The following is a 13,510-nucleotide window of genomic DNA, read 5'->3' on the forward strand; positions in this document are numbered from 1 at the left end:
AGCTAAAAGCTCCCCTGGAACCACTACCTGTCGTTAGCACCCCCTTTGAGAGGGTGGGCATCGACATTGGAGGGCCATTGGATCCACCAACTTCAGCTGGTCACCGGTTCATCCTGGTTTTAGTGGATCATGCCACACGGTACCCAGAGGCAATACCTCTGAGGACCATCACTGCACCCGCAGTGGCAAGGGCCCTGATGGGGATCTTCACCCGAGTGGGTTTCCCCAAGGAGGTTGTGTCCGACAGGGGGACTAACTTCCTTTCAGCATACATGCGGGCTATGTGGAAGGAGTGCGGTGTTACCTATCGGTTTACCACCCCTTACCACCCACAAACCAATGGTCTTGTGGAAAGGTTCAATAAAACCTTGAAAGGTATGATAAGAAGTCTGCCTGAGAGCCTGCGGAGGAAATGGGACGTCCTCCTACCCTGTCTCTTGTTTTCCTACAGGGAAGTGCCACAGAAGGGAGTGGGCTTCAGCCCCTTCGAACTTTTGTACGGGCACCCTGTACGGGGTCCTCTCAGCCTGGTGAAGGATGGATGGGAAAAGACTCCCAGGAAGCTTCCCCAGGACGTGGTGAGCTACATGCTGGCCTTCCGGAGCCAAATGGCCAAGTTGTGGAAGCAAGCTTCTGACAACTTGGAAGCCAGCCAAGCAGTTATGAAGGAGTGGTATGACCACAATGCTCACCCAGTGGAGCTGGAGCCTGGACAAAAAGTGTGGGTAATGGAACCTGGAGAGCTAAATGCCCTCCAGGATCGTTGGACAGGCCCCTTTGAGGTATTGGAGAAAAAGGGTAAAGCCACTTACTTGGTGGATCTTAAGACCCCGAGACAGCCCCACAGGGTGCTGCATGCCAATCGCCTCAAGCCACACCATGAGAGGCCCGAGGTTGTCTTAATGATGGTGACCGATGGAGCAGAGTAAGAGGAAAGCGAACCTCTCCCTGATCTTCTCTCGTCCCAAGAAAAGGATGGGTCGGTGGAGGGAGTGATTCTCTCACCATCCCTGACTCCTGAACAGCAGAGAGATTGCCGCCAGATCCTGGAGCAATTTTCTTCTCTGTTCTCCCTTGTCCCGGGTAGGACCCACCTGTGTACCCATGACGTGGACACAGGAGACAGCCCACCTGTGAAGTCTAAGATCTACCGGCTGTCGGACAAGGTGAAGGCCAGCATCAAAAGTGAAGTCGCTAAGATGCTGGAGCTAGGAGTGATTGAACCTTCTAGTAGCCCTTGGTCTAGTCCGGTGGTTTTGGTACCGAAAGCTGCCCCGCCGGGCACCACACCTGAATTGAGATTCTGTGTGGACTACCGAGGACTAAATTCAGTAACTAAGACAGATGCTCATCCCATCCCTAGGGCGGATGAACTTATCGACCGGCTGGGAGCTGCCCAATACTTAAGTACCTTTGACCTAACTTCAGGGTACTGGCAGATTTCCCTTACTGAGGGGGCGAAGGAAAGGTCAGCCTTCTCTACACCTCAGGGACACTACCAGTTCTGTGTGATGCCCTTCGGGCTCAAGAACGCCCCTGCCACTTTTCAGCGGCTGGTGAACAAGGTCCTTTCTGGTATGGAAGCTTTTTCTGCTGCTTACCTGGACGACATTGCTGTCTTCAGTAGCAGCTGGGAGGACCAGTTGCAACATTTGCAAGCTGTTCTTCATGCCCTGCAACAGGCTGGCTTGACAATCAAGGCCAGCAAGTGTCAGATCGGACAGGGGTCGGTGGTGTACCTAGGCCACTTGGTGGGCAGAGGGTCGGTGCAGCCCCTCCAGGCAAAGATTGAGGCTATTATAGCCTGGGAGCCCCCCAAGACTCAAACTGAGGTCCGAGCCTTCCTGGGCCTCACTGGATACTACCGTCGCTTCGTGAAGGGGTATGGCACCATTGTGGCACCCCTCACTAAACTTACCTCTAAGAAACAACCCCGACGGGTAGTCTGGACGGAGGCTTGCCAGCGAGCCTTCATGACCTTGAAGCAAGCATTGTGTACTGCTCCAATACTTAAGGCCCCTGATTTTGCTAGAGAATTCATTGTCCAAACAGATGCGTCAGAACATGGCATTGGGGCAGTGTTATCGCAACTAAATGATGAGGGCTTGGATCAACCCGTGGTTTTCCTGTCTAGGAGACTACTTCCCAGGGAACAGAGGTGGAGTACCATTGAGCGAGAAGCTTTCGCGGTGGTTTGGGCCCTGAAGAAGCTGCGGCCATACTTGTTTGGCTCGCACTTCCTAGTTCAGACTGACCACCGGCCCCTTCGTTGGCTGATGCAAATGAAGGGGGAGAATCCCAAGTTGTTAAGGTGGTCCATCTCCCTACAGGGAATGGACTTTCGGGTGGAACATCGGCCTGGAATGGACCATGCCAACGCAGACGGTCTATCCAGGTATTTCCGCCTTAGTGATGAGAACTCCCAAGGGATTGGGTATCTCTCCCCACTTTCAGCTGGGGGGACGCGTGTTAGACCTGTCTGCATCTGGGGGTGTTCTAACCATCATTATTTATTTTTGTCCCCCTTAGCCTCCCAGTGTTTCTATTTTTATTTTTATATCCACCAGGATTTTTCAGTGCTGTCAGGGGGCTAGGTGTTCCTTGACTATGACGCCATTTTCCCCTCATACTCTGTGAGGCCTAGTTAAGCTCCTGGAAAATCTAGGGACACTCAAGAACCTAAAATGGTGTCCACCAACTGCCATAACGGACATTCCAGGAGGGCAGACCCATAGGCTAACATGAGGAAGGTTCCAGAAACATCTAGTGGCTTCCAGAGGTCTCAGGCCACTCTATAAAAGGCCAGTGACCAGCAGCCATTTTGTGCAGTCTCAGGAGTGACCAGTGAGGAGAGAGGCGACTTGTGGAGGAGGATTGCGCACCAGTGGTGACCAGATCGACCTGTGGGCCGGCTGTCGCGTTATTGGGAAGTGCCCCCTTTCAGGCTGACCAAACCCCACTGTCACGGCGCTGATAAAGTGTGACCAGAGACATTTGTGACCAGTTCTTAAATCACAGGGTCGTGTTGTGAGGAGACCCTTGCCAACGGCTATATAGCGACCCTCGTGTGTCCTGCACACCTGCCCTGAAGGTTGTGGGCAGATCAGGTGGACGTCGGACTAGAGCTGTGCTGACTGGCTGAGGAGTAAGGACAGTCCCTGTCACTACATTCGCGACCGTCTCGCTCACTGTGGTAACAGGCGGTGAAATTGGCTGAGGCTCCTACCTGTATGAGGCGCCGACACCAAGCCTGACCCAGACGCGAGGGAAGTGCCCAGCTGTTCCGTGTATTGACGGAAGAAGTCGTCGCTGGAGGAGAGGCGGAGTCCGGAGCCGAGAGGAAGCCGACGGCGTCACAGGAGGCGCGCCTGAAGCCCACCCAGCTGGACGGAAGAGGCGGAGCCCGAGTCTGAGAGAGCGCCGTCAGACTCGTCAGCGGAGCAGCGAGAGCGCCGTCGGACTCGCCGGTGTGACAGCGACGAACCGAGCAACTTCGCGCTTTTCCTTCCCCGCCTGACGATAACTCCTGCGGAGCCCTCACCCACGGCGCCGGAGACTGGTGTGAGACCGAGCGACTCCAGCCGGGTGACTTGCAGTGAATTAAGTAAGCAGGGAAAAACGAGGGAAAGCGGGAGGCGGCAGCGCCGGCTGGCCAAGATTACTGAAGCGGCAGAACTTAGGAAAACTAGTTGAATAACTGATGAACCGCCAGGAATTAGAACACGAGGAACTTGGCTATTAATCCTCCCAGTACATTTGAACTGCTATCACCAAGCTAATAACGGGGGGAAAGCAGTGTAAAGGGAAAACGAAGCATTAAGTTCATGTGCCTAGCATAGGAGTGTTGCAGGTTGGGCCCCAGGGTGTCAGTAGCGGTCAGGGCTCATCTTGAAAAACCCTTCCAGACAGTTATTCACTTGGAGGCAGTTCTTCTACAAGTAAGGTGTAGCCAGAGAATAGACAAAGGGAAGCCTTATTAATTTACCTTGTCTTCTTTTAGCTATCTAGCTGGTTGCATAATCTGTGAGGAACACTGCTGGGGGTAGAAGCCTGTTGAGCTGTTCTGGAAGCTGAGAGCAGAGGGGTAATGTACATGCCAGGGTTATGTAAAGTAACACATTGAACCTGTAGAGTGAATTTTCCCTTCTGTAAAAGCTAATTGAAGAAGTATTCTGTGAAACTGATAGTAATTTACCTCAAATGAAATATACTTGTGATTTAGCCTTGCTGAACTGATAAAAATAGTGAAGATTGTGTAACTTATATGAACTGTGCTGAACTAAATGTGTACTGCTTTTACCTAAGAAAAGAACAAAGAGAGAATTTATAAAAGGTACTGGTATTTTTCTAAATTGGTGTAGCGTCTTTTATTTTTAGTGATCAGTCATTGGGTTACTGTGAGTGGGTCCTGTAAGCACTTAACCAACGCCTTGGAGTTTAGCTGTTCCCCCTTCTGTGCCAGGCTACCCTATGTAGTCTAGGATACCCTAGGTCTAACACGGATCATCTGTGAAAACCACTGGTATGTTCTTCACTAGTAGGCCCCACGGAATTATTGCTGCTGTGAGACTTTCTAAAAGAAAAACAGCCCTGTAATTCTGTCCTCCTGTGTTTTTTGTGAAGACGCATTAATTTCACGAGTTGCAATTGATCTTACAGACAGCATCTTTTGTCTATCTTCCGGCCCCCCGAGCCTGCACAGAAAACACATCTCTGCCGTCCAGGTATTTTTTATAATTAACTTTGGCAATCAAGTAGTACATGGAAGTTTTAGAGATCTTTTTACTAATTAACACTCCCTTTATCCTCATAGAAACCAGTCCACGCCCTGAAGAGAACCCCCATAAAAAAATACTGGGAATCGAAACGGCACTTTACATCGCAGGGACCTATTTAATGGAATTAAGTTTGCCCTAGAAGAAATGTTGTATAAGTTCCTCACTACTGGGCACAATGTCTTCTTTCCCCCATGTATAGCAGCACTGAATAGTTGAAAGACAATATGAATGCAAAAGATTGTCCACTTGCTGCTTTTTGTTCTATGAACTGTGACTGGTGTTGATTCACATTCACTAAGTGTTTGTTACAATAGTTTGGGTACAAAGTTGATTTTAGTGCTCTTTCACTTTTTGTTATATGGTATGTTTCAATGTGCACTAAAGGATGCGTATCCATGCTTGTCTGACTCATGATATAAATTGGATCAAATTTGTTTAAACAAAAGAGCGACTTTGCAAATAAATGCATAAAGTCCATATTAATTAAGTTTATGGGCTCCAGTCTGTATAATTGCTTTATCAGTACACAAATACGACGGTTAGGACAAACTCTTCTTCTAGTCTAAGATTAAGGCCCTGTCCTTCGTTAGGGCCAAACCCCTTCCTGCTATATCCTTGAAAACAATCATGGCAGCCATGACAGGAGGGAGGATTGATTATGACCGCAGCATTTACCTGGGATTACCAGACTGTGATGTAAAGAGACTCCATATACTGCAGAATGCAGCCACCGATCTGGTGTTCAAAGTCCCTCGCAGAGCACATCCTCTCCCACTGTTGAAAAAGCTTCACTGGCTACCGATAGTACAAAGCATTCAATGTAAGGTTTGCTGTCTTGGTTTCAAGGCTCTTCATGCTTTGGCCCTGGATTAGTTTTTAATAATCGCGTAGTGAGATCTGCTCCAGCCAGAGTGCTGCACTCATCCAAGGTCGGTTTAATAACTGTCCCTAGATTTTGAAAAGCAAGTATTGAGGTGCAGATTGTCAATCTTGGTGCCTAGATTTGGAACTCTCTTCCAGCAGCTACAGTTCAATAACATCACTAGAACCGTTTAGACGGTCATTTAAATCCTGGCGGTTTGAGGAAGCATTTGCCTCTGACATATAGGTATAGCAATTTTTCATCTTAACTCTTAAGTGGGTGAATGTGTGCGTTGTATAAGCCCTTCATTACCATTATTATTAGTATTAGTATTATAATTATACAGCTTATAGAGCGCATGGTTACTCCAACGGAGTGTCCCCGTGCTAGAACACCAGATTAGTACCCAGCATCTCGGCCCAGACCACCCGCACACCCTGCAGCCAGAACCCCCTATAGAACAGCTGCATAAGGCCTATTTCCCACCATCAAGCGGAATAGCCATGTCTTAGTTTTTTCCGAAACACAGACTCCGACTGGCACATCCTTAGGTCAGCAGGGAGGTTATTCCAGGCTTTCACTGCAAGGTGGCCGAAGGACCTCCCACCCGCCCGTGCCTTCCGAACCTTAGGCACAATCAACTTAGCCATGCCCAAGGACCTCAGGTAACGTGCCGGTCTATTGGCGATAAGAAGGGGGAGCAAGAAGCCATGTCCTTGCTTATTGAAAATCCGGTGAGTGAAACCTAAGGCCTTAAAGATGACTCTGGCTTGTATGGGGAGCCAGTGTAACTTCCTCAATGCCTCTCCTACCGAGGCCCGTCTAGAAATGTTCAAAATTAGGCGGGCTGCAGCATTGTGCACCTTCTGCAGTATGTACAGATTTTTTGGGATCACCCCTAGGTACAACATGTTACAATAGTCTAGACGCGACGTAACTAGAGGCTGTATAACAGTCTGTTTAGCCTCAACTGGGAGAGGATCCAGAATTTTACGTAGCATCCTCAGAGTACCAAAACAGGCACCCACCACTGCTGATATCTGTTCAGAGAATGAGAGGGAGTCATTAAACCACACTCCAAGATTCTTAACCTTGGCCTCGGGGGTCGGGGATGGTCCCAGCTCCTCCGGTCACCACAAGTGTGACCAAAGGGAGGGCTGCTTACCAACTACCATCACCTCAGTCTTACCTGCATTCAGCTGAAAACAGCTGAGCTTCATCCAATTGGCAAGTTCCCCCAAGCAGGCCTTGAACTTGGCAGCCATTCCTACCTCCTTTTGCTCCAGGGGAACTATCAACTGTGTATCATCAGAATATGATACCAGTTTTACCGCATGTCTCATCACAATGTTTGCCAAGGGGTGCATATAAACATTGAACAGGGTAGGGCTGAGAGCGGAACCCTGTGGCACTCCTTGCGACAATGGACAGACTCTGGATTCGAAAGGATGCTGTAGGACCTGAAAGGATCTGTTCTCCAGATAGTGTTTTATCCATCTCCATATCACTCCCCCCAACCCCGGCATCCCCCAACCATTCTAAAAGAAGGCCGTGGGAGACCGTGTCGAAAGCGGCACTTAGGTCTAGGAGGATCAGAGCAGTTGTTCTTCCCTCATCGGCAGCCATCTTCAAAGCCTCTGAAGCAAAAAGAAGAGCAGACTCCGTACTATGTCGGGGTCTAAACCCTGACTGATTTTCATGGAGTACTTGTCTCTCTTCCAGAAAAAGGGACAATTGACTGTTAAGAAACTTCTCCTCCATCTTAGCCACATAAGGTAGTAAAGATATGGATCAAGGGAGGGTTTCTTTAACAATGGAACCACCAAAGTGTGCTTCCAATTACTGGGAACCTCACCTGAGCTAAAAGAGAGGTTAAGAAGTGAGGTAAGAACTGGGGCAATTACTTCTTTCCCTAGCCTCACATATCTAGGGGGAATCGGGTCTAGAGGCGACCCAGATTTCACTGCCTCCATAAGTTTAAGAACCTCGCTTACTCCAGGTGGACAGAAAGCAAAACTGTTCTTGTTTCCTAAACCATCTATTACAGGAGTTGAGATGTGATTCCTGCTACTTTCAGGGAAAGCAGCATACATTGTATTGATCTTGCTCATAAAAAAGTCTGCAACCTGATTGCAATAGTCAGACGAGACTGGCATTGAGGCTGTCACATGATCTAAAGAGGACGGTACTTTCACTACATTGAAGAAACTCTTGGTGGAATTTTTAGCTGCTTCGATGTACTCTCCTGACGTTTTGCTGATACAGCTTAAGAGCAGCCAGGTTTAGCACCCTGTTCTCCTTAAGGTAGTTCACCCTCCATCGGCGTTCAAGGCGTTTAGAGTCTGTTTTTAGGAGAACCAGTTCCACCGAATACCATTTAGTGGAGGGGGTTCTGCAGGAACTTTTACCTGGTTTCAGGGGATAATAAAATCAACTGCCTCCTTAATCCACAGAGAGACTTACCCCTCAGCTATATGCCCTTCAGTCCCTAAAACTGGGGTGCTTGACGCCAGCTTATCCCCAAAGGCCTCAGAGCTTAGCGCCTCCCATTTCCTAACCATTTAGGGTAGTGAGCGCTTTACTAAATTGCAGATGGTCTGTCTAGTGGGAGTGAGTGTAAAAGGGAGGACCAAGTGGTCAGACCATACTATGGGCACCGGTGGCAGAGCTACTACCAGGGTACGGTTAGTGAAAATGTTATCAAGCGTATGACCTTTATTATGTGTAGGGGTGTTAATCAGGTGAGTTAGACCCATCGCCTGTAACCCTTGAATCCGCTCCTTGGAGCCTCCATTATCTGAATCTTCCAAATGCAGATTCAAGTCCCCCAACAGAATAAAGTTAGGATAGCGAATAATATAAGGGGGCACTGTCTCAGCTAGCCCATCAAGAAAGGCTCTTGCCGGCCCAGGGGGGGGTCTATACAGAAGAAACCCTGCAACTGTGCCGGTACTGCTTCACAGCTTGGCAGTGCTATTTTTGATAGCTTCAACTGAAATTCCTTCCTAAATATCACGGCAGGACCTCCCCCTCCATCCCCCCTTCTGTCCAAATCTATCAACCCTAAGAATTGCATACCCATCGGGCAGAGCTCCCAAAACATCTGGAGCAGATTGCTCATTTAACAATGTTTCCACCAGAAACAGCCCCACTGGTTTTCTGGTCAGTAAGTAGGTCATAGATTTCTAAGCTGTGTTTGCTAAGAGACCTACCATTCAGGGAGAGGCAAAGCAGGGGGTCAGAAGCAGTATACATTACCTTCCCTCTTTCTTTGCCCCCCCAGACCAAAAAGAAGTGGAAGTCACAATGCGTACAGCTCCCTACACAGTCATCCACTGCTATGGACTGGAAGCACTTCGAGTCAGCAGTCCTTCTAAGGTCCAGCATTTCCATAGAAGTATAATTTTAAACACCAGACTGCTCAGAAAAATATCCAGGGGTCGTGGCCTCTGGCGCCGTCCGGGCGCAGATGGGTTTGCCTTTGGCGCGTCTTCGGCGCACCGGTGACGCGCCCGCTATGCGCCCGTTTGATCATAGGCTAAATAGTCTGTGTGCTGGGAGCACTAGACCGCTCCCGCAGCAACACACACTCGCAGGCGGAAGTAAGAGGCCGGAAGTGCGGCCCGAGCACCGAGGAATTACTCGCAGCGCCCTCCGTACAATTGGCACCAGCTGTGACAGACCAGGACGAGAGTATCCTCGTTGCACCAAGAACAAGCCTGCTCTCCCTGATTAGCCCCCACCTACTGCCAGATTAATAAAACCGGTAAATACAGGCTAACACTGTACACAAAACGAATTGAGGGAGATATATTTAAAAAAAGAGGTATAGTTTAAAAAACGTGACCGTAAGCAGCGTGATGAAATGCAGCACTAAGGACTGCGCGCCCGCTCGATCATCGGCTAAATAGTGTCTGTGCTGGGAGCACTAGACCGCTATATATGCACTAACTCGAACCTTTTTTGGGAGTGTATGTGTAAATGAGCCGAATGTTCAAAAATACCCCTGTGTAGATGCTTATTACCTTTCCAATGGACATCCTCCTCTGATATCACCTGTGTCCTCAACCCTCACCTTAAACGTAAACAAAAGAAATTCGTCCAAATTGGTAAATGCTCGGTGGCAGTATGTTATGTTAATGCAATTTGTAGAGTTCACGTATACCCAAAAGGTATCTTGGCACTATCTACTTCTGAGCTGGAAATACCTACTTATTGAAAAGCCAGGTTTTTAGCTGTTTTCTGAGAGATAAGAGTGGGAAGGGCCCTGATATGAGGAGGTAGGTTATTCCCCAGCTTGGTAGTACCCACCACAAAGCTTCTGTCACCCCAGTTTCTATAAATTCTAAGAGTAGTTCACAGATTCGCCCCTAGGGAATGCAAATGTCTGCCAGGTATGTATACCTGCAAGGAGTATTTTAAAAAAAAAAAAAAACAGGGCCCATATTGTGTATTGCCTTATAGGCTATTCACAGCGCTTTAAATTTGATTGGCAGACAATGCAATTTTCTTATAACCTTGGATACTGGATACAGAATTTTATTTGGAAGTCCCAGAGAGAAGCCTTGCAGCTGCATTCTGTACCATTTGAAGCTCATTGATAAATTCCTGAGTGTTGTTTAATCGACTATTGCAATAGTCTAGTTTAGACATGACTAAAGCAGTGACTTTTATCCTACGCCCTTCTGCCGGAGTAAATGGAAAATGTTTTTTTACTATTCTTAGTATATAAAAGCAGGAAGAGACCAGTGAATTGACTTGGGGCTTATAGTTCAGCTTACCATCTAAAATAACACCTAGTTTTTTGCCTTAACCACTGGGATGGGCAGGGATCCCAGTAGGCTCAGCCTGTAGAAAACAAACTGATTTATTATTTTTCAATTTGCTTTGTCTGTATCTACTTTGCATTAGATTAGTATGTAGAATGCGATTTATGATGTTGTACACGTTTCAAATATGTATAACTTATTTAAATCTCTCAACAGATCACAAGCTCAGTTCGGCAAAGAATTTTCTTAAGGAAAGCATTCAGGTTGAGAAGGAAAAGAGCAAGCCATCCATTCACAAACTTCATCTTCGAAGACAGAAGATTGACAAGGACGGTTATCGTCAGATGTGCACTTTTGGACCACAGAAATCTACCTACAATGACAAGGTGATCATGTTGCTTGGAGCAACAGGATCAGGAAAAACCACTTTAATCAATGGGATGGCCAACTACATCTTAGGGGTTACGTGGGAGGATGGTTTCAGATTTAAACTAATTGATGAAGAGACCAATCGATCACAAGCAGAGAGCCAAACTTCGTCAATAACTTCGTATCACCTCATTCACCAAGAGGGTTTCCAGGTGCCCTACAGCCTCACCATCATAGACACACCAGGATTCGGGGATACTAAGGGCATCGACAGAGACAAGTTCCTCGTTGAACAGATTAGAGAGTTCTTTTCCACACCCGGTGGTGTTGATCATCTAGACGCAGTATGCTTCGTAGTCCAGTCCTCATTGGTTCGTCTCACTCCTTCACAGAGATATATATTTGATTCCATCCTCTCTATTTTTGGGAAGGATGTGGCTGACAACATACTCGTACTGGTCACATTCGCTGATGGTCAAAAACCTCCAGTACTGGAAGCAATTAGAGTGGCGGAGATGCCTTGTCCGAAGGACAATGGTACCCCAGTCCATTTCAAATTTAACAATTCTGCCCTATTTGCTTACAATGGATGTGATGAACTCATGGAGAGTGCTGCAGAGGATGAAAACTTTGATAAGATGTTTTGGAAGATGGGTGTGAACAGCCTCAAGAACTTTTTTACAGCACTAAACCAGCTGGAAACCAAAAGCTTGCGGTTAACCAAGGAAGTTCTTGATGAGCGGAAGCAGCTTGAGCTCATCGTGGCAGGTCTGCAGCCCCAGATCAAAGGTGGTCTGACCAAGCAGGAGGAGATCAGGTACACAAAGGCCATCTTGGAGCAGAACAAGGATAAGATGAAAGCTAATCAGAACTTTGAGTATGAAGTGCCCAAAACTGTAGCAAAAAAAGAGGAAATAATTGGTTTCATAACAAATTGTCAGAGGTGTCACCAGACCTGTCACTATCCATGTTATATTCCTGATGATGGTCAGAAGTATAGATGTTCGGCAATGGATGACGATAAGACCTGCAAAGTGTGTCCAGGGCACTGTATCTGGAGTGTTCATTTCAATCAGAAATACAAATGGATTTATGAAGTTAAAATTGAAAGTGGAACTTACCAAGAGTTAAAAGATAACTACGAGGCTGCATGTGGTGAAGTGATGACGGCTGAAGGGATATTTCAGCAGCTGAATGAGGAGCTTGCTGGCGTTGAAGAGAAAGTTGTAGATCTCATTGACGAGTTGTCTCGGTGTCTCCGGAGACTGGAAGAAATTGCCCTGAAGCCAAACCCACTCTCAACGCCGGAGTATATAGACCTGCTGATCCTGTCGGAGAAAGCGGAAGCCAAACCAGGCTACATGGAGCGCATTCAGTCGCTGATGGCCATGAGGGAGCGAGCCATGCTGATTACAAACGTCTCAACAAGAAAGCAACTAATGCCATCAAAGCAGGCCCCACTCAGTTCTGCGAAAAATACCAAGAGGGGTTTCTTTCAGTATTTCGATGTTAGAAGTTGGTTTACATATAAATAAAGATTTCTTGGTTAAGGCATAGACACATTTCTAATCCAAAGTAAATCTCCCCATCAATGCTTACTTTAAAGTTGAGTATCATAACTGAAGTGAATAGTTTCCTTTTAAGAAAGCCTACTAAGGTTGTTCGGTAGCCTAACTTTAGTTAACATATGTCTAGGACGCACAACACGTATTATTGATTCTTGCCTCTTGTGTCAGACATCCAAGACATCAACATGAGGTATTGAGGACCTTGCGCGATGCATTAATGAATCTGGGGTAATGAAAAAAGAAGTGTGGGAGACGGGATCCAGAAAGAAGTGATGCAGGGTAGGAACGATGAAAGGTTTATTGTAAAACGATATTCAGATGTAAAAACAGTGTTGTAGAGATATTCCCAATATTTCACTCTGACCTTAAATTATTGTGTTTGGTGTACGAATCTCTCGATTAATGAACTTTATTTGTTTTGCTTCCTGTATCTTGAGTCACATCTTTTCTCTGTTCTTTTGCTTGAATATACCTGCAATTGTGATTTTTCTTCTGTATCGCCAGTAAAAACCCAAAAGCGTACTTGGATGTTATGTCAAAATTTCCAATAATGGTTCACTTGAATTTTGTATTAGTGTATGGATGTTAATTTTTATTTCTGCAAGCAATAAAATGTCCTAACCATATATGAACGAGAAAACCAAGACCAAATAAGACCTAGAATCTTTAAAAGTGTCTTTAGCAAGATTGTAATAACCCACATTCCATTATAGTTGAGTTTAAGATTGTTTCTTTCCACAGATTGCATGCTATCACAAAACCTCTTCACCTGTTATATTCTTTAGAATCCTGTATGAAAAATGTACCTTGAATTAAGCTGTTACTTTTTCCTTCCCTTATTCATTTTGAATGCACCTCTGCAACCATTCTACACGCCTTTTCTGTATATAAATGACTCTAAATCTCGTACTTGTCTGTGTTAAGTTTTTTAAACCAATATAATATTAATTCCAGCAAGCATTTGCTTCTCACATAGCCCCTTTAATGGCCAGACCTAAGTCATTATTATACCACAAAGAAACTGGAGTAGATGAATGGAATGGTTTCCTTTAGCATGCAAGACTAACTCCAATAGCTAATGGATTGACCACTAACTTTGGGGTCCTTGTTGTAAAGCTCTTCAATGCCTCACCAGGGGTAGTAAGATCTATATAAATGCAATGT

General features: G+C 46.4%; 1 protein-coding gene across 2 annotated transcripts in view; it reads left to right on the forward strand.

Annotated features, from left to right (window-relative positions):
• LOC147725639 (uncharacterized) overlaps window positions 1–13,250 on the forward strand; it is a 116,801-nt gene extending 103,551 nt beyond the window's left edge. For both annotated transcript variants that reach the window (XM_086964558.1, XM_086964559.1), the window contains one exon: window positions 10,626–13,250. In XM_086964558.1, coding sequence (XP_086820684.1) covers window positions 10,626–12,313 — 1,688 coding nt within the window. In that variant the 3' untranslated portion in view covers window positions 12,314–13,250. The remainder of the gene's footprint in view (window positions 1–10,625) is intronic.
• Window positions 13,251–13,510: the final 260 nt, after the last annotated feature.

This window comes from Lissotriton vulgaris, chromosome 3_2, assembly GCF_964263255.1.
Source record: "Lissotriton vulgaris chromosome 3_2, aLisVul1.2, whole genome shotgun sequence".
NCBI classification, from domain to species: Eukaryota; Metazoa; Chordata; class Amphibia; order Caudata; family Salamandridae; genus Lissotriton; species Lissotriton vulgaris.